Consider the following 24,401-nt stretch of genomic DNA (forward strand, 5'->3'; position numbering starts at 1 on the left):
GTAAAGCCATAATCTTGCTGATTTACTTTATCTTAGGTAATATGTCTTAGATGGTTTCCCTGTACAGTACAATACTTAGGTCTGAAAGGAGTCTCAAGGGTTGCCCATGAAGGGGGATGCCACTCATATGTAATTTTTTCCATAAGTTTATGCACTCAGAGTACGCAAATTCCTAGTACGTGACGTCCTCTGCCGCCCATGTTGGCGTACACTGTGGGGCAAAATTGTACATAGGTATGATCAGGTTCATACAAAATTATTAAAAGAGCACAAAAAGGAAGACAGGCTTGGGGTAAAGGGTTCTGAGGCAAGAAGGTGGAAAGTTAGCAGTCACCATCACTTGGGACTAACTCCTGGAGTTGGGCCTCATCTTTGGATCCCTCGGTGCCATCAGAAACCACAGATATTGCACCATTTCGGCAGAAACTAGCTCAGGTGCATGATAATGACGTTTTATGGCCAAAAAATGTGCAATAACGGCAGAAGTGCAGATTTTCATCTAGCAGTGATAACAAAACCCTCTATAACCAAGTGCATGACAATCAAGGGATCACTGCACATACATAGGTAACAACATAATAACATGAATTAAAATGGTCACTTAACATTAAGGTTCATATACTATGTCAAGGACACACATAAAATCATGCATACAACAACAACAGTTAAAGCTAAGCATACAAGCTAAAAGTGTCTGAGGAAACCGGCTTCCACAACCAACAGGAAGGTGGCTCCTGTCACACATGCCTCCTCTCCAACGACTAAGGAGAGAAAGTAAGACCCATCTCCTGCCCTACAACTGGAGAGGTATTGATAGTAAAGATTGGGAAACTCAAGTAAGAGGTGCTGTACAGTCAATGGGCCCAGACAATTTTCAGAATAAGGAAGGGGTCTTCCCTTATGAAGATGACAATGTATTAGGCATGTATGAACACTCTGTAGGTAGGTCATGGCACCTTCCCAGTGATGCAACCTGGCTATACGTATAGGTCCATGGACTAGCTACAACTGTCACCTCCCATAGCTTGCTTGGGGCAGGAAGTGTAACCCATTGGTGCTGCCAGGAGGCTCAGATAGCAGCCTTAACCATAAGGTAGTACCGTATTTTTCACTATATATTGCGCACTTTTTTGCTAGAAAAAAGCTTTAAAAAATCTCACCGCATTATACCAAGAAGGTCAGGTTTGGAGTAGGCCTATGGGTTGCGTTGACAAGTACCCACACTTTCCTGTTCACCAAAGTGGCCCCTACAATACTCAGGTATAACTATATATACAGTCCAAAGCCACAAAAAATATATATACCCTATATACATTTATATATATGAACATAATATTACTGAAAAAAACTGAGTATGGGCCTAGTAAGTAACTGAATAGGCTATATCTAACATTAGGCCTTGCCAATTCCACAGTACGATCAGAAACATCACACAATGGCCATACCTTGCTTGTTTCTTTATACTGTTTCAGTATCTCAGACCTACAACTTTTTTTTATTGAATCAAATATCATTTTATGATACTTTCGTGCCTTTTGGCAGTAAAAATTATTTTTTAAGTAAAAAAGCACGAAAATTTGCTGTGATACATGAAAAAACACAATCACCCACCCAGCCAGATGCAGTCTGAGCTTGTTGACTGTGCTAAACGGTAGCATTAGCTGACAAATCAAATAGGTTTCTCTAGCCTTGGACCATGGTGGAGTTTTATTGTTTTGTTTTTCATCATCTACTGGTGTAGATTAGCCTTGATCAGCATACCTTTTGTTAGGGAAGAAGGGATCAGCTCAGGCTCCAGGTGGGTCATATGCTCCTTGTTTTGTTTTAAACTTTTTTTTTTTTTTTTTTTTTTTAAACATTGCCTGCCAAATCATAGGTGTGCATTATATGGCATAAAATATGGTAATCTCTATATGAGAGAGGTCTGGCAAAGGCAACAAGGGTAACTGTTGCCCTTGCTGCCTCATCTGCACATTCATTTTCATGCAGTCGAACATGGAGTGGTATCCAGCAAAATGAAACTATCAGGCCATGGTGGCCCATGAGAAGGGCCTTTTCAAAAATTTCCCACACCAAGGGGTGGGGAGAGTTAAAATGGTCAAGGTCAGATACGGCTAGCCTGCAGTCACTAAAAACAGTAAAACTACTTGCCTCATAGGAAAGGATAAGCTGGAATGCCATCAGAACTGTTGATGCTTCTGCAGTAAAAATTAAGGCTGAGGAGGGTAGAGTGCCACTCCAGCTAAAATTAGGGAAGACAACCCCAAATCAAACACCAACATCAGATTTTGAGCCATCTGTAAAAACTGAGACAGACCAGTATGGAAGGCAACATGAGCTAAAAACTGTGTGCGAATCCCGACATCTAATGTCACAGATTTTGAGGCTGTGACATACCGGCAAAATCTGACATCATGTAACACCCAGGGTGGAACAAGAGATGTCTCCATGTTGAAGACTGGAGTACGTGGGAGACTGAGTTCAGTTATGACGTCCTTTGCCCAATAACTAAAAGGGCAAAGATAACATGGATGAAAGTCATAAAAAGTGTTCTGGCAGAACTAAAAGTCATCTGTTGGGATGCCTCTGAACTCTGCACCAGTGAGACCAATGCTGTAGCTCCAGCCCCATTACCCCTGCACCCACAAAGCAGGCCTGGGATCGGTGAGGTCCAAAATCCTCCAGTACCCAAACAAAGACCTATCTGATGTGCAGAGTCCAAGGTGAGTAATTGAGCTGGGGTAGCCTGACAACCATATGCCAGTTTGGATAACACCAGAGCTTGATGAAGCAGGAGGGCATGTCTGTCAGCACCCCATCTATTATGAGCCAGAGCCTTTAAAAGATTCAAAACCTTCTGGCAAGAAGTCTTTATCTGCTTTAAATATGGAATCCAAATAAGATGGTGGTCATGGGTGAGGCCTAAAAACCTCACTTATTCCTTACAAGCAAACCTTTGGTCATTTGAAAATAAGTCTGGGTCAGAATACACCCCATGTAATCAGCAGAAGTGAACTGCAATGGTCTTAGATGAAGAGAATCTAAAACCATGCTTCTCACCCTAGGTAAAGATCCAATCTATTGTAAGTTGCAGTTGGTGCTCTGCCATTGACATTCAGGATGCGGCAAATGAGATAAAGAAGTCATCCATAAAAAGGGTGCTCTTCAACAAATGAGATAAAGAAGTCATCCATAAAATGGGTGCTCTTCACTCCTTCTGGTAGGACCTCCATACTTCCATTAACTGTAAGAGTGAATAATGCCACACACAAACAATACCCTGTGGCACTCCCTCCTCCTGAGTGTACAGGGGAGAGAGCTTACATCTCACACACACCTGAAACTTCCTCTCAGAAAGAAGCTCTGAATGAAGATAGGTAAGTAACATCAAAGGCCATAAAAATGGAAACTGGATAAAATGCCAAGGCACCAAGCTGTGTCATACACTTTCTCAAAGTTAAAAAACACCATCATATGGTGTTGTCTGGATGCATATCCAATGCAGATGGATGACTCAAGGTGGAGATTTTCCATAGTGGATCTCATCTGCCTAAACCCACACTGGGATTCAGATAAAAACCCACCATTCTCTAAAACCAAACAAGGAGTACCTTCATCATCATTTCTAACAGTTTGTAAATGTACGATGTCAAAGCGATTGGGCAGAAATTAACACGGACTGGTTCTCTGCTGGCTTAGAATCACGAGGCTTATCACCAGTCACCAGTTAGCTGGCATCATCCCTCCTCCCACACCCTCTTGAACAAGGCCAATAGAAAAGTCAGGGACTCCTCGTTGAATGACGAATCATGGAATACGGAATATAGTACCATCATGACCTGGAGCTGTGTCCTTGCAGGAAGCATAGGCAGATCTCATTTCTCTCATAGTAACTGTGTTGTAATTCTCCCCTCCCCCAAGTCTGAAAATCCAGCCCTAATCTCACCTGAGACTATACAATCAGCAAAATATGGTGCTGAAGGGTGTCTCCTGGAAAAACTATAAAACTGTCTGACAAAAGTAGTGGCACCTTCCAAAGATTATAACATAATACAGGGTATCTCCATTGATCTTCAGCACTGGTGGTTTTCATGAATATTTTCCTTGTATCATCTGCCCTCACTTCCAAAACATAGGATAAAGGAGTGGGTGAGTTAATGGAAGAAACATAGGCTGCCCAAAAGCTAGGCTGTGCATTCTTTATGGTCCACCTGTATTTTACACAGACACAGCAGAACTGCACCTTTAAAATCTCACTTTGCCAATGTGCATAGAAATGAGAGTATGCAGCTCTGCAGGCTTTGTGAGCAACAGTACACTCATTGTTCCACCACGGCACAGGCCTACGAAGAAAGTAGACAGCTGTCCTTGGTCTGAGAAGTGCCTTCACACCTGCCTGGCAAAGAGTAGAGGTGTAACACTGTACAGTTTCATCACCACTATGAAACTCCTCCACCTGTGACTGAAGAACACTTAGATCTTGAAAAAAGTGCCAATCATCCTGGTACAGACACCAATGAAAAACTGTGGTGAGGGTGGACTGCCAGCTGTACATTGTAAAACTGGGTAGTGGCCATTGCCATGGAGATCATCGACGCTCCACATGAACCCTTGTGCATGGTTAGGTGAAGAAAGGGTACCAGTCTGTACCTGTAAATGTGTAGGATCCCCTGTGTTAAGGACACACAGCCTTCACCACTGACACTAGGTGAGTTCCCTCATGGACCGAATATCACATCCCCCTGCAAAGGATCCCTTCCATTCAAATCCCCAAGGAGAATGAATGGCCAGGGCAGTTGGCAAACCAATCCATTATGGTCCTCTCAAAGGACAACTATATTTGGTGGGAGACAGACATTACGCACTGTGTATTTCCTCTCCACATGCAACTAACTGCCATTGCCTGGAGGGGAGACTGCAGGAGAATGATGTGAAAAGCACATCAGAATGGCAGAAGATGGCACAGCCACCCTGATGATCGCCTGTAGGAGGTCCAGATGAGAATATACCAGCATATTCCCTAGGTGGGGACAATACCTGCTCCCCTAACAAAGCCTCCTGCAGACAAACACAGACTGGATGGGTTTCAGCTAAGCGCAGTTGATGCTCTTCCCAGTTATCTCTCAGGACACTACAGTTCTACTGTAGGATTAGAGATGTTTTAAAATAGATTTGGGGCTAGATTTTGGGGCAGCCCCATTCTTCACTAGACAGAATAGCCTCTGCTTGAAGCCACTGTAGGTGGGTGCTGATGGTGACCCAGAAGGCCTAACAGTTGCTTCTTTTTTTTGCTGATGAGGTTTGCGAACCTTGGACCAGGTCACGGCGGACTTTAAACACATTTTGCTCCCTCAACGAAGTACCATCAGCCACCTCCAAGGCAGAGAATTTCTCATAGTCATCTGCCACAATGACACCAGGAATTGTCTCAATGATTGGACTGAAAGTTTCTTAGAGGGCTTGGTGCCTCCCCCTCGAGAACTCCTCTTTTCCTTACTTCTGGTAGCTTGATATGGCCCAACCATTACTATGCCTAAAGCACTGCTAGGAGTGTCCTGCGAGCACTCCACAACCCCTGGAGACTAAGGAAGATCTCGCAGTTCCTGGGATGAGGAAGGGTCATTTGAGGATCAAAACTTGCAGGGTTTGTCAACAGGAGATTCAGGACCCCTGGAGTGCCTAGGGTCTGCATGAGGAGAAATGTAGCCAGTAGATAACTCATGGGCTTGGCCACATGGCACATAAGGATCAATGATGGTGGATGATTCTGCCATATAACAACAAGAAGAGACTTCACTTTCTCAACCCCTCACCCAACACAAAAGCCAAACAAGGGAAGGCAAAATGACAAGTCATTGAGCATCTGACAGCCCTAGGGGTAGCAGAAGTGCATACAAGGGTAACCACCGCACAACCAGACTGCAGCTCTGGACCAGGTGAGTGCCAGGCCATGTGGTGCCCACTTGACCCTAGTCAAAGAATAACCAGCCGACCAACTTGGTCGGGCCTCACCATACTGCCCAATAGAGAAAGCAGACAACTAAAGAGGTGTGCTGCTAGCCATAGGATGCACTGTGTGGCCTAGCTCAACCACCAGCCAATCTCTCTCTCTAGCACCACAGGATGCCACACGTGGCAAACAAATGGGGGGAAGGGGGAGAAAGCAACATCCATGCCCAAAGATGACCTTGGCAGGGGAACATTATCACCACTAGCTGGCCTCCATATCTGGTGATGAGGCGGCAGCACTTGGTCCATGAGATCAATGGATATCAATCCTAATGAGGACGTCAGGAAACCAAAATTGGGGACCCCACTGACCACACTTCAAGCCATAGTACCACTGCAAGGTAGCTCCTCTTCCGTGGGGTATGGGCCAGTATCGGTGCATGTCTTGGAATGTCATCAGTATCTTCTGACATAGAGACCAAAGCAAAAAGAGTTATTCAGAGAGTGGGATTAAGGGGTGTGCTTACATGGCAGGGTCATTATGGAGAACAGACGTATGCAGGGTAGTGAAACAGGTAGCCTGTGCATGAGCAAGTATGTGGGTGAGAGGAGGTGTGGCAGGCTGAGAATGTGGATGGATATGGTAAATGGAGTGTAAGAATGCAATCCATGAAAGATGATGAGCCTAGAGAACTGACTGGGGATCAAGCTAGTTGGATGAAATTTGTACAGAGAAGCACATGACAAGGGTCTGGCACCCTCCTTCCCCTCTTCCATTTTTTAAAAACTTACAGTTGATGGACTGACCATATGATATTTAATGTAAAGCAAATCCATACTGAAAAACACCCTCCAAAATATGTGTACTTTAGATGGTTAGGCCTGTGAGGTAAAGTCATGATTCTGGGGGGTTTGAAAGGTAGGTGTGAATCAGTATCTGGTCCAGTTCACTGGGGATGCTGTTGGTTAGTTAGTACTCCCTTTTCTGTTCTCCCCTTCCTTGCTTTCTGAATCCTACACCATTCCATTCTTATGTGGGAAAATAAGGCTAGAATTATGATGCTGCTAATGATATGGCAGTGGTTCAGTGCACTAGCTGATGACATGCTATGAAATACTGTAATGGGGAAATATTTGTAAATGTAATGCTGCCTACTTCTTCCTTCACCTTTTTTCATTATTTTTCTGTATCTACCCTCCGCTCTTCCTATTTTTCCCATCTTTCCTGTCAATTTTTATTACTCCTTTCCTTATCGGGTGGCTTTAGAACGAGTGACGAGCCAAATGGTTCCCTATAAAACAGGAAACCATTTACAATGCTAGGTAATAACCATATAACCATCCCATACGTGTTCCTAACATATCAACAAGTGGGTTGGTGGAGGGTTAGTGCCCCTTCTCATAAAACAAATAATTCAAAGACAAAGGGCCACCCCATATGGGATTATGGCATCTGGCTATAGATAGATACACTGAAATTATTCCTTGATCTTTCATTTTTAATGGATTATGAGGAATTTTTGTTGCATATCTGATGGAACATAATGTGAAAAATGAAGAACAGTTAGGCACTATACTGAGAATTTATTCTGACTCACCTGGTATTCCACAGTGATTTTTTTTTTTACTTATCCATCCATTCATCCAATCCTATGTTGTCCCATAAGGAGTGTAGGAGCTCGAGGCTGGGCAAGTTCGTCCTGACATTTAAGATGTGAGTGACCAATCTCACTCACCCATGAGTGGCACTTTATGAGCAATAAACCCTAACCACCCCTTGGATATAAACCTGCATTGGTGTGTGGAAGGAAAAGAAGACGGAGGGGGGTGCAAGGAACAGCGTGGTGGACTGAAGAGGTGAAACAGGCTGTGGCACAAAAGAAGAAAGCATACAATGAATGGGTGAGAAATAGGGGCGTGGAAGAAGTTGTGAGGCGGAAGAGAGAGTTATGTGCAGAAAGAAAGAAAGAGGTGAAAAGATTAGTAAGACAGAGTAAGAAGCGAGTGGATGAGGAATTAGGAAGGAATTTGAGTGTAAAGTGGAGGGACTGTAAGAAAATGTTCTGGAAAGAGGTGAAAAGAGTAAGACAGGGTGGAAGTGAAGTTAGCAGGGGAGTGAAAGATAAAAATGGTAGATTAGTAGTGGAGAAGGGAGAAAAAGTGAGCAGATGGAGAGAACACTTTAAGGATTTGTTGAATGTAGAGGATGGAAGTAATGCGAGTATAAGTGGCTGGGGAATGGCTGGGAGAAGGAGGGAGGTGAGAAGACAGGAAGAAATCAGTAGGATAGAAGTTGTGAAAGCAATGAAGAAAGTTAAATCGGGGAAAGCCCCAGGAACTGATGAAGTGTGTGGTGAAATGCTGAAGCATGGGGGAGAGATAGTAGTAGAATGGATGTGGAAGATGTGCAGATTGGCCTGGGAGGAAGGTAGAGTCCCGGAGGATTGGAAGTCAGGTATAATTATTCCCTTGTACAAAGGAAAAGGGGAAAAAGAAGTGTGTGGTAATCATAGGGGCATTTGTCTTCTTAGTATAATAGGAAAAGTGTATGGTAGGATACTTATTGATAGAGTTAGAGAAAGAACTGAGAAATTAGTTGGAGAAGAACAGAGAGGCTTTAGGAAGGGAAGAGATTGTGTAGATCAGATATTCATTCTTAGATCTTTAGTGGAAAAGTTTCTAGAGAAGGGAAAGAAGTTGTATGCGGCTTTCAGGGATTTGGAGAAAGCATATGACAGGGTGGATAGACAAGGATTGTGGAAAGTGTTAAGAATATATGGAGTAGATGGGAAGCTGTTGAATGCTGTGAAAAGTATGTACGATGGTGCGAAGGCTGCAGTGCGTGTGGATGGTGAACTAAGTGAATTTTTCTCTTTGAAAGTTGGGTTGAAACAGGGATGTGTCATGTCTCCATGGTTGTTCAATCTGTACATGGATGGGGTAATAAAAGAGGTACAAGGTAGGGTAGTGGATGTTGGAGTGGCCCTGGTGAGAGGATAGTGTTTGGAAACTCCCTGTACTGTTGTTTGCAGATGATACTGTGTTGTTGAGTGAAGACGAAGGGGAGCTGCAAGGCTAGGTGGATGAGTTTGGGAGAGTGTGTAATAAACGGAATATAAAGGTGAATGTAGGAAAGAGTAAAGTGATGGTCTTTGAGAGAGGTGAAGTCAGTGAATGTACAGCAAGGTTGGATGGTAAGGAATTGGAAAATGTGAGTACGTTTAAGTACTTGGGTAGTGTGATGAGAAAGGATGGAGGTTTGGAGGGTGAAGTGCTTGAAAGGGTACAGCAGGGAAGAAAGATTGCTGGTTCTTTGAAAGCAGTGATAAGAAACAGGGAAGTGAGCATGGAAGTGAAAAAGTTACTACATGACAGTATTGTGATACCAAGTCTATTGTATGGAAGTGAAGCTTGGACATTGTTGGAAGGACACAAGTCAAGAGTGAGAACAGTGGAAATGAGTTATTTAAGAGGAGCCTGTGGAGTCACATGGAGAGACAGGCTGACGAATGAGGATATAAAGGAGCGTTGTGGTGTTGATGTGGATGTGATAGGAAGCGTTATGAGGAACACACTGAGGTGGTTTGGCCATGTGGAGAGGATGGAGGGTGAAAGACTGGCGAAGAGAGTGTATGTGAGTGAGGTGGAGGGGGGAAGAGGGAGGGGGAGGCCAAGGATGAGATGGAGGGATGGGGTGGAGAGGTATATGAGAGAGGGGGGTGTGAGCTGGGAGCAAGGCAGTGAAATGGCGGGGGACAGGGCAACTTGGAGGCGATTTATTTGTCGCCACCCCAAACGGGATTGAGGCGTCTGGCAATAGATAGATAGATAGATAAGCTCAATCCAACCGGAGTGCCTTAATTACTCACCAAACCACCAGGCACCATAATATGGTAATATGGTTTCCACCCAACATAGTAAATGGTTTCCTGGTGTATAGAAAACCATTAGGCTTGTCACTCAGTGTTTAGTCACCCATAGGCAGAAAGAGGAGGAGAGAATGAAAGAAAGAAAGACAGAAGAGGGAGTGTAAAGTCACCTGTAGGCAGAAGGAAGGGGAAAAAATAAAGGAAAGAAAGACAGAGGAGAAAGGATGGAAGAGAGGAAAGGGCAGACACCCAAAGCACCATCATTTGAATGAGTGGATGGTGAGCGTCCCCACCTACTTTACTAATTTAAACACTGTTTACTCATATCCTTTTCACAACCACACTCATACTATACTATATCCATTCCCTCTCTGTGGCCATACCCTCTAAGTACACTCTTTTCTCCCGTTTTATTAACAATCTTCATTACTCCACATCTTTCACAAATCACTGTTACCAGTACTGTACTTAACAAATCTGCAAAAATCATACATAGTAAAGTCCCACTGCCACTGGTGTCATTCTTACCGTTTCATACCAATGCCACAATTATGGAAAGTCTCATACTCATATATTAATGGGAACACCAACACAATTCAGGGTAATCCTCTTGTTGCTTCATATGCTGTCTACTGTTAGCTCACCCACCTTTCTTCCTTGAATCATTTATTCTATTCAACATTCTTATCACATACAGTATACCTCTCTTCACTACTGCACCAAGGTACTTACTTTACTAAAGGAAGAAAACTATAATGCACTAAAGAATGGGCATGCTCACCACCACAAAATCACCAACAAACTCAAGGGTACAATGTGCAATGCAGCCATATTGAACCATGTAGCCAGTCAGCCCCAGCCACTTGCCCAAGTAGCGGTACATTCTTGTAGTCATGATGCTAGTTTTGGTGTTGCTGTCTCCCCATCCTTCCCCTCAGATCACTTTCTTTGTAACACTGCAAGAGAGAATCATCATTCTTAACCTTACTTCCCATTAAAATCTGCAGGGTGGTAAAATCAAATTGCAAAAACAGAAATATCAACAGAAAAAGCTCAATGAAATGTCATAATGTATATACAGTACATCTACTCATCATTCAAGCCTCCAAATTTCCCAACTGAACCCCAGAGGGAAAAGATGATCCACACACAAAGTTCAGTTAATAACCTATCCTGACAAGGCTAAGGCAACAATAGCTTAACCCAAATGTTTCATACAATAAGTCCTCGTATTTGGACTCATTTTACTTTGACGCCTCGTTTTTCATGCAAGAAAAAAGTTTCCAAGTTGTCTCACAATTCGATGCTCCCAGCCGGTAGCCGATGACGCATACTGATGCTCATTTGCTGGCAGCCATCTTGCGACCATCCTGTCCATCATAACCGACATGGCAACTACCTTCGATGCATACACCAGGACTATGCCTGAGGCTACCAACATCCTATCGACCTTAAGTGATATGAAGTCTCAAGTGATGGCCGTCTACAACGGAAACATAAAGGAGCAAAGACGAGCCTGAATCACACAATATTTTCAGGAGACAGAATGTGGCTGCTATTCTGCAAGACTTGGACGTGCCAGCAAGGGTAGATAAAGCAGAAGTAGACAGAGGAAGTGGAGGTACTGGAGCCAGAGTTCAACTTCGAGGGCTTCAGCATAGGTGATGGGGCTTCCCCAGAAAGGCCCATGTCACCTAGTAACCAGCCCATCTACCCCCAACACACCTTCACCTGCCACTCAAGCCAGTCTTCACTTTATTTCTGGTAAGGATTTTTGGTGTTGTAGCTCTCTATAACAGCTTTAATGTCTTTTCAGGTATGTGTTTATTGTGTTCTGCTGTTTTAGCACTAGTAAACACTTTTCATTAAATTTTGGGTAGAGCCTGTTTGGTGTTACAGTACTTTATGATAGGGTAGGTATATGTCCCACTGGAACGCTCCTCTATTTTTCCCACCGATTCTTAACTTCACAATTCGACGTTTCGCATTTTGCGTGGTTATGGCGGAACATCTGCAGCGCGAAAAATGAGGATTTACTGTATTTAACTATTCCTGGTCATCTTGATAAGCCAATTTTAACCTAACTTAAATTTATCATGCCTAGCCCACCTTGATGACACCTCCTGCCTCAGTCTTACTCTTAAACTTCAATCTTACTTAACAGTTCGTCTGCCAAGAATTTCCATCACTTGGTGAATGTGAAAATGCAAGTACAGTCCAGTCGCCTAAGGCATGGCTAATTGGTTCTGGACCGTGCCTGTGCCATAGAAAACCGTGCCATACAAATACAGTAACTTAACCTATGGGAAAAATGGAATTTGGTTCTGGACATTTGCCCAAAGTCCCCCCTTTCACCCCACTTTTCCCCACTTTACACATGCACACAATCAAGCAATCAGTCAATGCATCTATTACGTGTAAGAATGGGCACAAAAAAACGGGACGGTGATCAACCTTGAGTCTACTTGGGCAATACCACGTGCTGCAGATCGAGCGAAAAAAAGCTCGACCAAGTAGACACAGATCAGCTGACTGACCAAAACATTAAAGATGGCGGAGGCTGCCTGGTCAAGCACTGATTGAAGAAGTTTATTTGATAAAAGTTTGTATGCTCAAGTGTCAACAAAACTCCCATTTAACACATTAATAATCATTCTTAATACGTGATGATTATGATCATGGGAGGCATTACATTTTGTCTTAGCTCAGAGATGGGTGCTTCGTCACTAACCCATTCACAGCAGTTTTACGAACAAAGCTATAAACTAGTCACAATACCCAAAGAATCTTTAATGTTTCATTACTTAACGCAATGAATTTGGTGAAGTTTAACCTCCTCATAAGAGAGAAAAATGTCCACTGTTGGAGCACTTGTAGTATGGAGCCCAAGTGGTCGTCATCTTCTTTGTTTACAAACAGGAGAGCACGCTGCAAGGGGAATTTTCCCGCATTTCAAACCTTGTCGCGCCTGCGCCACAGGTAGTTTATGCACGTGGTTCGTTTTGGGGGGAGGTCTGGCACCTTGCCGTGTCACAGAAAACCGTGGCATAGAAGTCCGCGCCATAGGTGACTTGACTGTACTATCATGAGCATTAGTTTCTTTACCCCCCTGGCAAGAGCAGAGTCTAAGTCCCAGTTGGTGATGGGCCACGCATTCAAACATTAGCCGGTCCATGGTAGTCAGTTAATGCTTCTGGGGATTTGGTGGGCCTCTCTTCCCACAATATTACCCTCATCTCTCACAGCCATAAACAACATGGAATTAGTTATTGTTTATAAAGCAATTCCCACATACATTTCTTTCAGTGTACAGTAATCCCTCATTTAAAGTAACACATTAACCCTTTAACCACGGGCTCGTTTTGCTTTTTCTTGCGGCTCCCGCGGGCATATTCGCGCTCCGACAGACTCTCTAAAAATATTTGCCAAAAATCAATTATTAGTCCGAGAATAACAAAATCACATATGCTTATGGCACATACCTTCAGCTTTCTCCTGGGGTGTTTGTTGAGCCTTCGTCGAGTACCATAGGACTTGTGGAGACCTCTAAAGTTGGGTAACAAAGTCTCCACTTTACACTTCCCGACAACCCGTAATATGATTACCTATCTATCTATCTATAGCCCGACGCCCTAATCCCGCAGAGGGTGGCCGCAGACAAAATGCCTCCAAGTCACTCTGTCACCCACCATTTGACTCCCCTCCCACCAACTCACCCCTCCCTCCCTCATATACCTCTCAACTCCATCCCTCCACCTCATCCTCGGTCTACCCCTCCCTCTCCCTCCCTCCACCTCACCTACATACACCCTCTTAGTCAGTCTTTCATTCTCCATCCTCTCCACATGTACAAACCACCTCAGTGTATTTCTCCTAATCTTTTCAACCACATCCACATCTACCCCACAACGTTCCTTCACTTCTTCATTCGTCAACCTGTCCCTCCACGTCACTCCACATGCTCCTCTCAAGTAACTCATTTCCACTGCTCTCACTCTTGACTTGTTCCCCTCTTGCAAGGTCCATGCCTCGCTTCCATACGTCAGGGTAGGGATCACAATACCATCATGCAGTGACTTCTTAACTTCCATACGCACCTCCCTATTTCTCATCACTGCTTTCAGTGTACCAACAACCTTCCTTCCCTGCTGTACCCTTTCACGTACTTCATCCCCCAAAGTTCCATCCTTACTCATCACACTACCCAAGTACTTGAATGCACTCACATTCTCCATATCCTCACCATCCAACCTCACTGCACACTCTGTGACTTCATTCCTCTCAAACACCATAACTTTACTTTTGTTTACATTAACTTTCAGCTTCCTCCTCCTACACACTGTCCCAAATTCATTCACCAAACCTTGCAACTCCCATTCATCTTCACTCAACAATACTGTATCATCAGCAAACAGCAACACCGGAAGCTTCCAAATCTCACCCTCATTCATTAGGGCCACCCCCACATCCACTGCCCTACCTTGCACCTCCTTTACAACCCCATCCATATATATATTAAACAGCCATGGAGACATTACACACCCCTGTTTCAGTCCCACATTGAGATCAAAGAACTCACTCAGCTCACCATCCACTCGCACCGTAGCCCTAGGTCCCTCATACATACTCTTCACAGCACTCAACAATTTCCCCTCCACTCCATATATTCTTAATACCTTCCACATACCTTGCCTATCTATTCTGTCATAAGCTTTCTCCAAGTCCATGAAGGCAGCATACACTTTCCTTCCCTTCTCTAGATACTTCTCCACTAAACATCTTAGAACAAATATCTGGTCTACACACCCTTTTCCCTTCCTAAATCCCCCTTGTTCTTCTCCAACTAGCTCCTCTGTCATATGCCTAACCCTATCAATGAGTATTCTACCATATATTTTACCAGTCACACTAAGAAGGCAAATACCCCTATGGTTACCACATACTTCTCTCTCCCCTTTTCCTTTGTACAGAGGAACAATTATACCCTGATTTCCAGTCCTCTGGAACCCTTCCCTCTTCCCAAGCCAATCTACACAACTTCCATATCCACTCCACAACAATCTCACCCCCATACCTAAGCATTTCACCACACACTCCATCAATTCCTGGGGCCTTTCCCAGCTTAATCTTCTTCATCGCTTCCACTACTTCCGACCTACTGATCTCTTCCTCCCTCCTCTCATCTCTTCTTCTCCCAGCCATTCCCCAACCACTTATACTCACACTGCTCTCACTCTCTACATTCAACAAATCCTCAAAGTGCTCCTTCCATCTCCTCAATTTCTCTCTCTTCTCCACCAACAATCTATTATTCCTATCTTTCACTCCCCTACTATTTCCCCTTTCACACTGCCTTACTTTCTTTGCCTCCTTCCAAAACAATTTCTTACTCCCCCTCCATTTCACACTCAGATTCCTCCCAAACTCTTCATCCACTTTCTTCTTACTCTCCTTCACCAGTCTCTTAACCTCCCTTCTCCTGTTCACATATACCTCTCTCTTCTCTCTCTCATCTTCTCCCCTACCTCTACTCGCCAACCATTCACCATATGCCTTCTTCTTTTGTTCCACAGCTCGTTTCACCTCATCATTCCACCATGCTGTCCCTTGCACACCCTTGCATCTCCTCCTCACTCCACAAACCGCCTCACACGCTGCGCTTATCCCTTCCGTGAATATCTTACATACGTCTTCCACCCCTTCCATCTGCTCTAGCTCATACCTTCCCAATCTTTCTTCCACTATGCTCTTATACTCTGTCCTTTTCTCACTATCTTGCAATTTCTCCACTCTTCTCACAGGAGCTGCTTCCTCCTGTCTTCCCCTTCACCTCCTCAACCACTTTCTTTGCAGCTCTACCTTGGCCATCACTAAGTGATGGTCCGAGACTCCATTCCCCCACCCTCTCCACACCCTTGCATCCAACACTTGTCTTCTCATTCGCTCATCCACACACACGTAGTCTATCATTGCCTTTCGTTCAACAAGTTCACCATCCATCCTCCTCATTACTCTCCATGTATACAGGTGGATCATCTTATGACGAAAGTAGGTGTTGGCTATTGCCAACCCCTTACCAGCACAGATGTCCGCCAAAGCACTACCATTCCCATCTACTTCAGCTGGCACACCCCACTGACCAACCACTCCATCCACTCGTACATTCCCAACTTTGCCATTCATGTCTCCAATCAACAGCACTCTCTTGCTCCTCTCAAACTTGTCCACAGCCTGATATTATCACTAAAAACACTATTCTATGATTCTCAAATAGTTTGGAATCCATACTCAAAAAGAAAAAGACTCTGTGAAAGCAATGAAAATTACGAGGGCATATGACCTTCCCATTTGCGCTAGTTCGCTGCTGGTGTTCTGTCATTTATTATTCGTAAAAACACTCAGTTTATATTTCTGTTACTATATAACACTTATATATATCTACAGTCTTTATCCATGAGTTTCTTTCAGTAACAGTAGTTTATTGTCGCTGTAGACATTAAATTTCTTTCAGTAAAATACGTAGCATTCACTTTCTTGTCCTGTATACTAGCATTGAGAGTGAATGTCACTTTCACCTTCACTCTCATAACTCATAGTATTCATACATGCTAGAGTGAAACTTTCACTTTCATTACTCCTAGTGTATATACTCATATTCTTATACTACTACTCATTTACATTTCTATTTACGTTCTCTATCTTATTTACATTATTTACATTTCTATTTTATTTACATTGTGTTATGCACTGTCACATGAAGTAACTTATAAAACTATTTTCCACTGTTCACTTATATTTACATTCATTGATTTCACTTGCTGTTTACACATTATTTACAATTACAATTCCTCTTGCACTGTTTTACTCAATAGAAAGATCGTAGTCACTCTTTATTAATTGTCAGCCCTTTACCTCTTTCCACACGAGGTTTAGTAGGGGGTAAAGGTCACAGGGCCCTTTGCATGGGGCTAAAAAGCGGCGGAAGTTAGCAGGAGCGAATGAGACATACTTTCACTTTGAAAGACAACAGTGAACTGATAGTGGTGGCCTCCTGCCGCCTGGCTAGGGTGAGTGCAATACTACCAACTTCAGCCTTGTGAAACCAGCTAAAATATACCAATGTAATGATTGGAGGAAACCAAGACAATACATAATAATTAAGTAGTTCCAGGTGAATGTAAATATCATTTAGGCTTCTCCCTTCTCTCCTTCTATGTATATTTATTACGAAAATAGATTATACGGCATATTTCAAGGGGAAATAAACAGCGAAAATTAGCGAACGAGTGCACGTGAGGTGTTGTCAGGTGAAAATTAGCCAATTCCTGGAGTATGGCACTATCACTTACCTTATTTCTTTTTTGTATATATTATTTGGTATAAGAATAGGGCACAGGGCTTATTTCAATGGATGAAATCAGTGGAAAATTCCAGGGAAGATTTACTTAGCGTAGAATACAGTGTGGTGGACTGCAATAATAAGGTAGTTCCAAGTGAATGTAAATATCACTTAGGCTTCTCCCTTCCTTTCTTATACAGTACCCTCGCGTCCAACACGGTAATACTGTCATGCATGGGTCCCATGTTGGACCAAAAACATGTTGGACAAACAACAGAGCTTATGGGGAAAAATGAATTATGTCAGCAACCCTAGGAAAAGTCACCCTAAATACCTACCATATACCTATACATATATTGGTACTACAGTAATTATAATAAATGGGACTGTGCTATGAATGATACTAACCTTTTAGGATAGTGTTGGTGGGCTTGCTGGGAAGGGAAGGTGGTATCCAAGGCTGTAGGTAGTCCTACTGGGTCCCTGGAGGATGGCTGCTGCCGTCACTAGCGGGTAATGGCTGCTGCTCCTCCTCAACCTCCCTCATAAATCCTTCGAAATCACACTCAGAATCACTATCTTTGTCCACAGTCATGGAAGGTCCTGCTTCTGCCTGTCCTAGCACTCTGTAAGCCTTCACTGCTGCCAGGATCTTGTCTTGGTTTTTTATTATGGTCCTCACGTTGACTTCATTCATGTCGTAGGCCTTGGCAATGTCAACTTTCCTCTCCCCTTTCTTCTTCCTCTCGATGCTTTCTAGCTTGGTGGCCTGAGGGAGGTGCCGCCGCTTCTTGGGGTTCTCAGAAGGCTTCCTAGGCATTGTGAGCAGGGTAAAATGCAGTAACAAGGGCAGAAAATGCAGCAAGAAAAAAGCACCTTCCAATGCGAATTATGCGACTGATTGGCAATGTGGTGAAAGAAATTTAAACAAAACATCACGTGAGAGCAGAAGCGTTTTTAATTGGGCGACATCACGATCACCTCACGATAGTAGGCGGGGGAGGCTACTTGATCGGAAGTTTTTATTGGCTGTCAGCATCACAGGAACGTCCAGTATGACCGTGTTGGACCAGGGATGATTGTGCTAGAGGCGAACTCTGCGGATTTCGCCCACTTCTCAGAGCTCCGTCCGTGTTATGCTAATGCGCCCGTGTTACGGTAATTAAACCAAATTAAATCTTACTAATTATTGCTCTCCCTGCTGGACACGAATCATGCTGGACAAACGCATGTTGGACGCGAGGGTACTGTATATATTTTTATTACGAAAATAGATTATACGGCATATTTCAAGGGGAAATAAACAGCGAAAATTAGCGAACGAGTGCACGTGAGGTGCTGTCAGGTGATAATTAGCCAATTCTAGGTGTATGGCACTCTCACTTACCTTATTTCTTTCTTGTATATATTATTTGGTATAAGAATAGGGCATAGGGCTTATTTCAATGGATGAAATCAGTGAAAAATTCCAGGGAAGATTTACTTAGCGTAGCACTGCCGGGCAGGCGAGAGGATAGGGTAATGGAGAGGAGGTAGGGAAGGGAGTCAAGAACGGGGAGAAATGGCTAAATTGTCAACAATGGATGGGAGTACAGATGAGATTAGGAGTGCTGACTAGTGTTGGATATTGGCAGTACTGATAGATGATACAAGCCACCACTTGAAAGCCCGGGCAAATTCAAAATAACATAGAATCACAAAAGTGATGCCCCGTGGTATGATTCCTTGCTCAAAAGCGTCACGAAAGTGACGCCCCGCGGTTAAGGGGTTAATAGTGAATAAAGAGAAAAAAAACATGAAAACTACAGTATACAGTAGTTCTTACCTTTACTAAAGCAAGCAAGGTTGTTTATGTGGTTCCTAGACAATTTGCCATGAAGTCGACAATTCGCTGTCATAATAAGGACGATTCCCCGTCAGGACAATTCCCCATCATTCTATAAATATACTTACTACTGATTAACTGATACTTTAATAACTAATTTTCAGGGGATCTATCAAAGGCTATTTTCATTCAATAGCGTAGGCTTTGGATATCATTTGTAAGTTGTACTTTTAGACAATATTTAACTTATTTCTACCTTCCTGTAGTTGACTTTGAATTATGTTCTAGCATCACCCACAGCTGTCTTCATTAATTTCCATTGGCAATACAACATCCTCAGTATATTTTAAAACGACTTTGAAGAGGTACAAGTACAGTATTAAAAAACACGTGTACTTGCTAAATAAACTTATATGATAATAAACGATGGGGAATCATCCTGATGACGAAAAGTCCCGATGGCGAATTGTCTTGTTATTGCTGTGATGGCGAATTGGCTTGATGGCGAATTGTCCCGAAACGTTTATACTGTATAAACGTACTATGAAGATTATTCATATGATACCAAAGTATGTTGATCGTTCACTTGAGGTCATTAGGCATTTATATAAATGCCAATGTCTCGTATGTAGCGTTATGCTAAGATGAAGGAACGATCGTAAATCAGCTGATTCACGTTTCAATATATTTTTATTTTATCATCTGATACCCATGATTTGATGCCATATTTTACATTTACTATATAAACAATAAACCACCATCACTTTTATAATTTACATAATTCAAAAACTAGTGTACTGTACTTGCTAAATAAACTGATACGTAAATAAATGACGGGGAATCGTCCTGACGGCGAAACAACAACGGCGAATTGTCCCGACTCGGCCTCACAGTCACAGTCCTCACTCATCACTGTCAGAACTGGCTGGCCGGGCAGGGTTGGCTGACTGGGAAGGGCTAGCTAATGAGGCTGGACCGGTGGACAAGTGTGTGTGGTCTAGTGCCGACAGTGTGAGGATGTTTGTGTTGCGTTTGCACATTCGCTGTTCACTGAGCTGCGGATGATCCATCGTTGTAGCAAATCGTTCCCATTGTATAGTGGACGTAGGGTACTAAAATTTTGACATTGTATATGCGAAATATCATATAAAGAGGCATCGTATAATGAGGTATTACTGTATGCATTACTGTTTATATGTAATTCTCAATATCGTTCTAGGTCTCCTTTCAACTCATTTTCAGTCTAATACTCTAAAGCATCTGGCTGAGACGTCCTACTTTCAAACCATGAAGCTTATTTCACAGTGGCAGTTGTTAACAAGAGAATGATATAAGAACATCTTTTAAACTTCGTTATACCTATTCATGCCAGCGTGAATGATGTTGAGGCCAAGTGAGTGAACGACTGTCGTACTGAAGCATATCTGATCACTGTGAACCATCAGTGTTCATTCGCCTGACCCGTTTCCAACCATGACTTCGACCTCGCTATCGTCAAAGGGGTACCTAAGTATAATTTTACTGAAAGACATCAGAGAAAATATAATACAGTACGAATCTACTGATCTCTTAACGTGTCCATCACCATCATCATCATCACTGCCCTGACCTCTTTTTCCCACCTAAATATGGAGTGAGGTAAGCCCCCCAAAAAACAAAGGAGAAACCACAAATATGTAGAACTATCAAACAGTATAGCTATCTGGTGTTATACACTAAATCACTCACCATATAAGCGGTCAAAATCCTGGCTATGCTAACATGCATAACTATCAATATTTAGCAGCAAATAAAAAGACAATGATTTTCCCCTGCAATTATTGTATAGCTCGTTCATCTCCATAACAGCGAAAGCAACATACAGTACTGTAACTCTCATATGCATTTACGACTGACACTCATATAAAGTTCGTCTGACATTACTAAAACCAAAATCAAGCAATATAACTTTGTTATGGCTGGTAACATTGATGATTTATCTATCTGTCTCTCTATTGCCTGATGCCCTAATCCAATAAGGGGTGGCAACAAACAAATCACCTCCACGTCGCCCTGTCCCCCGCCATTTCACTGCTTTCCACCCAGTTCACACACCTCTCTCTCATATACCTCTCCACTCCATCCCTCCAACTCATCCTCGGCCTCCCCCTCCCTCCACCTCACTCACATACACTCTCCTCATTAGTCTCTCTCTCTCTCCATCCTCTCCACATGACAAAACCACCTCAATGTATTTCTCCTAATGCTTTCTATCCACATCCACACCACAATGTTCCTTCACTTCCTCAATTGTCAGTCTGTCTCTCCATGAAACTCCACATGCTCCTCTCAAATAACTCATTTACACTGCTCTCACCCTTGCTTTGTGTCCTTCCAACAAGGACCAAGGTTCACTTCCAGATGTTACAGTTGGTCTCACAATACCATCATGCAGTGACTTTTTTACTTCCATGCTCACTTCCCTATTTCTTATCACTGCTTTCAAAGAACCCGCAACCTTTCTTCCTTGTTGTACCCTATCAAGCACTTCATCATCCAATCTTCCATCCTATCTCATCACACTATCCAAGTACTTAAATGCACTCACATTTTCCATATCCTCACCAACCAACCTCACTGTATATTCACTGGTTTCATTTCACTGAAAGATCATAACTTTACTCCCCTTACATTCACCTTAAGATTGCATTTCTTACACGATCTCTGAAATTCATCCACCGCGCCTTGCAGTTCCCCTTCGTCTTTGCTCAATAATAGTATCATCTGCAAACAAGAGTACAAGAAGTTTTCAAATGCTGTCCTCTATCATTAGGGATGCTCCAACATCCATGCCCTACCTTGTACCTCATTTATAATCTCATCTATATACAGACTGAACAACCATGGAGCCATGACACTTTCCTGTTTCAATCCAACATTCAGACAGAAAAATTCATTCAGTTCACTATTCACACGCACTGCAGCCTTAGTGCCTTTGTACATACTCTTCACGACATTCAACAACTTCTGACTTACACCATATATTCTTAATATTTTCCACATTCCTTGTCTATCCACTCTGTCATATGCTTTCTTCAAATCCATGAAGGCTGCATACAACTTCTTTCCTTTCTCTAGAAACGTTTCCACTGAAGACCTAAGAATGAATATCTGATCTACAAATCTTCCCTTCCTAAAACCTTCCTGTTCCTCTCCAACTAAGTCTTCTGTTATTTCCCTAACTCTATCAATAAATATCCTACCATATATTTTTCCCATTACATTAAGAAGACAAATGCCCCTATGATTACCACACACTTCTTTTTCCCCTTTCCTTTGTACAGGGGAGTAATTATACCGTACCTGACTTCCAATTCTCCATGACTCTACCCATTTCTCATGCCAATCTGCACATCTTTCATATCCATTCTAGTACTACTATCACTCCCTCATGCTTTATCATTTCACCACACACTCCATCACTTCCTGGGGCTTTCCCCATTTTGACTTTCTTCAATGCTTCCACTACTTCCATCCTACTGATCTTTTCCTCCCTTCTCACCTCCCTCCTTCTCCCAGCCATTCCCCGGCCACTTATACTCGCACTATTTTCATTATCCATGTTTGATAGTTCCTAAGAGTGATCTTCCCATCTGCTCACTTTTTCTCCCTTGTCCACTAGCAATCTACAATTTTTGTCTTTCACTCCCCTATTAACGTATCACCCTGTCTAACTCTCTTTACCTCTTTCTGCAACATTTTCTTACATTCTCTCCAATTTGCATTCAAATTCCTTCCAAATTCCTCCTCCACTCTCTTCTTACTCTCTCTTGCTAATGTTTTCATCCATCTTTTCCTCTTTACATGTAGCTAACTCTCTCTTCCATCTCTCAACTTCCTCCATGCATTTGCTTCCCATGCACACATTATATGCTTTTCTTTTGTGCCACAGCTTGTCTCACCTCTTCATTCCACCACGCTGTTCCTTGCACCCCCTTTTGTCTTCTCTTCACCCCACACACCACATCACATGCTGCACAGATTTCTTCTGTGAATATCTTGCACACACCTCCCACCTCCCCCCATCTGCTCCAAATTATATTTACCCAATTGCTCTTCCACCTCTCTCCTGTATTCTGTCTTTTTCCCATCCTCTTAAAACCTTTCTGGACTACCTCCAGTATGGACTACTTCCTCCTGTCCCCTCTTTCTATTTGTCCATTGCACTTGAACCTTGACGTTTACCACCACAAAGTGGTGGCCAGAAAGTCCACTACTCCAACCTCTTTATGCTCATGTATCCATTATATACCTTCTCATTCTGTCATCCACACACACACAGTCAACCACTGTCTTCCACTCATTCAGTTCACCGCCAGCCCTTCCCATTACTCGCCACGTATACGGTACCTGTTGATCATTTTGTGCCTAAAGAGGGTATTGGGCAGCACTAACCCTTCCCCGTGAAAATGTCCAATAAAGCATTGCCATTCTCATCCACTTCTGCAGGCCCATCCCACTCACCAGCTTCTCCATCCATCTTCACATTCCCTAATTTTCCATTCATATCTCCAACATAAAACACTCTCATTCCTCTCAATCTTTTCCATGTACACTTCCATATTTGCCCAGAACTCTTCTTTCACCCAGCTTGCACAATTTTGCATTAGTGCGCACACACACACACACACACACACACACACACACACACACACACACACATACACACCGCTCGCTGGTGCAGTGGTAACGTTCTCGCTTGCCAATTGGTGGACGGGAGTTCGCGCCTCGCTCAGGTTGCGAAAAGTTTCACTGACGAAGTGGGTGGTTACTGTCCCCCTTGAGCAAGGGGACGGGTGTGTGCGTGTGTGAAGGTCACAGCCCTGCCCTTAGATCGGACTATATGAGCTCTCAGCTCCCTTCCGGGAGGGTAAAAGCTGACGATCACCACCATCAAGTGATCCTGACCGACCCGGTGAATTACACACAAAATTGTTCATGTTTGCATTTCTACTTTCAATCTTACCCACACAATCTCTGAACCAACTGATCCATACACTATTATATTCTCCTTCCATCTCTTGCACATAATACAAACACCCTCTTTTCCCCTACCATTCTCACGTACCTCCACATTATATATCCCATCCATACTCTCACTTTCTCACACTCTTACCTCTCCATTTAGTCTCAGTTAATCCACATAACTTATGTTCACCTTTGCACCCTCAAGCTCCTGGACAATCTCTCTGTCTTTCACCTCATCCGTTGCACTTCTTACATTCCACGCTGCAATAAGTACCATGTCCTTTCTCCGATCCTTGGTGGTCACCTGTGTGTCTGTCCTGGTCCGAGCCTTCTGTTTGTATTTCTAATTACAGTTGTTTTCCAGGGAGGGGCACTAACCCTCCGCCAACCCACTTGCTGACACATGAGGAAC

General features: G+C 43.2%; 1 protein-coding gene across 1 annotated transcript in view; it reads right to left on the reverse strand.

Annotated features, from left to right (window-relative positions):
- LOC145401372 (mitochondrial inner membrane protease subunit 1) overlaps nt 1–24,401 on the reverse strand; it is a 122,596-nt gene that overhangs the window by 59,685 nt on the left and 38,510 nt on the right. The window contains exon 2 of the mRNA XM_080273698.1: nt 10,600–10,774. Within this exon, the coding sequence (XP_080129824.1) occupies nt 10,600–10,713 (114 nt within the window). The 5' untranslated portion in view covers nt 10,714–10,774. The remainder of the gene's footprint in view (nt 1–10,599; nt 10,775–24,401) is intronic.

The sequence above is a fragment of the Coenobita brevimanus genome, chromosome 55, assembly GCF_032717465.1.
Source record: "Coenobita brevimanus isolate Jiangsu-jjx chromosome 55, ASM3271746v2, whole genome shotgun sequence".
Lineage (NCBI taxonomy): Eukaryota > Metazoa > Arthropoda > Malacostraca > Decapoda > Coenobitidae > Coenobita > Coenobita brevimanus.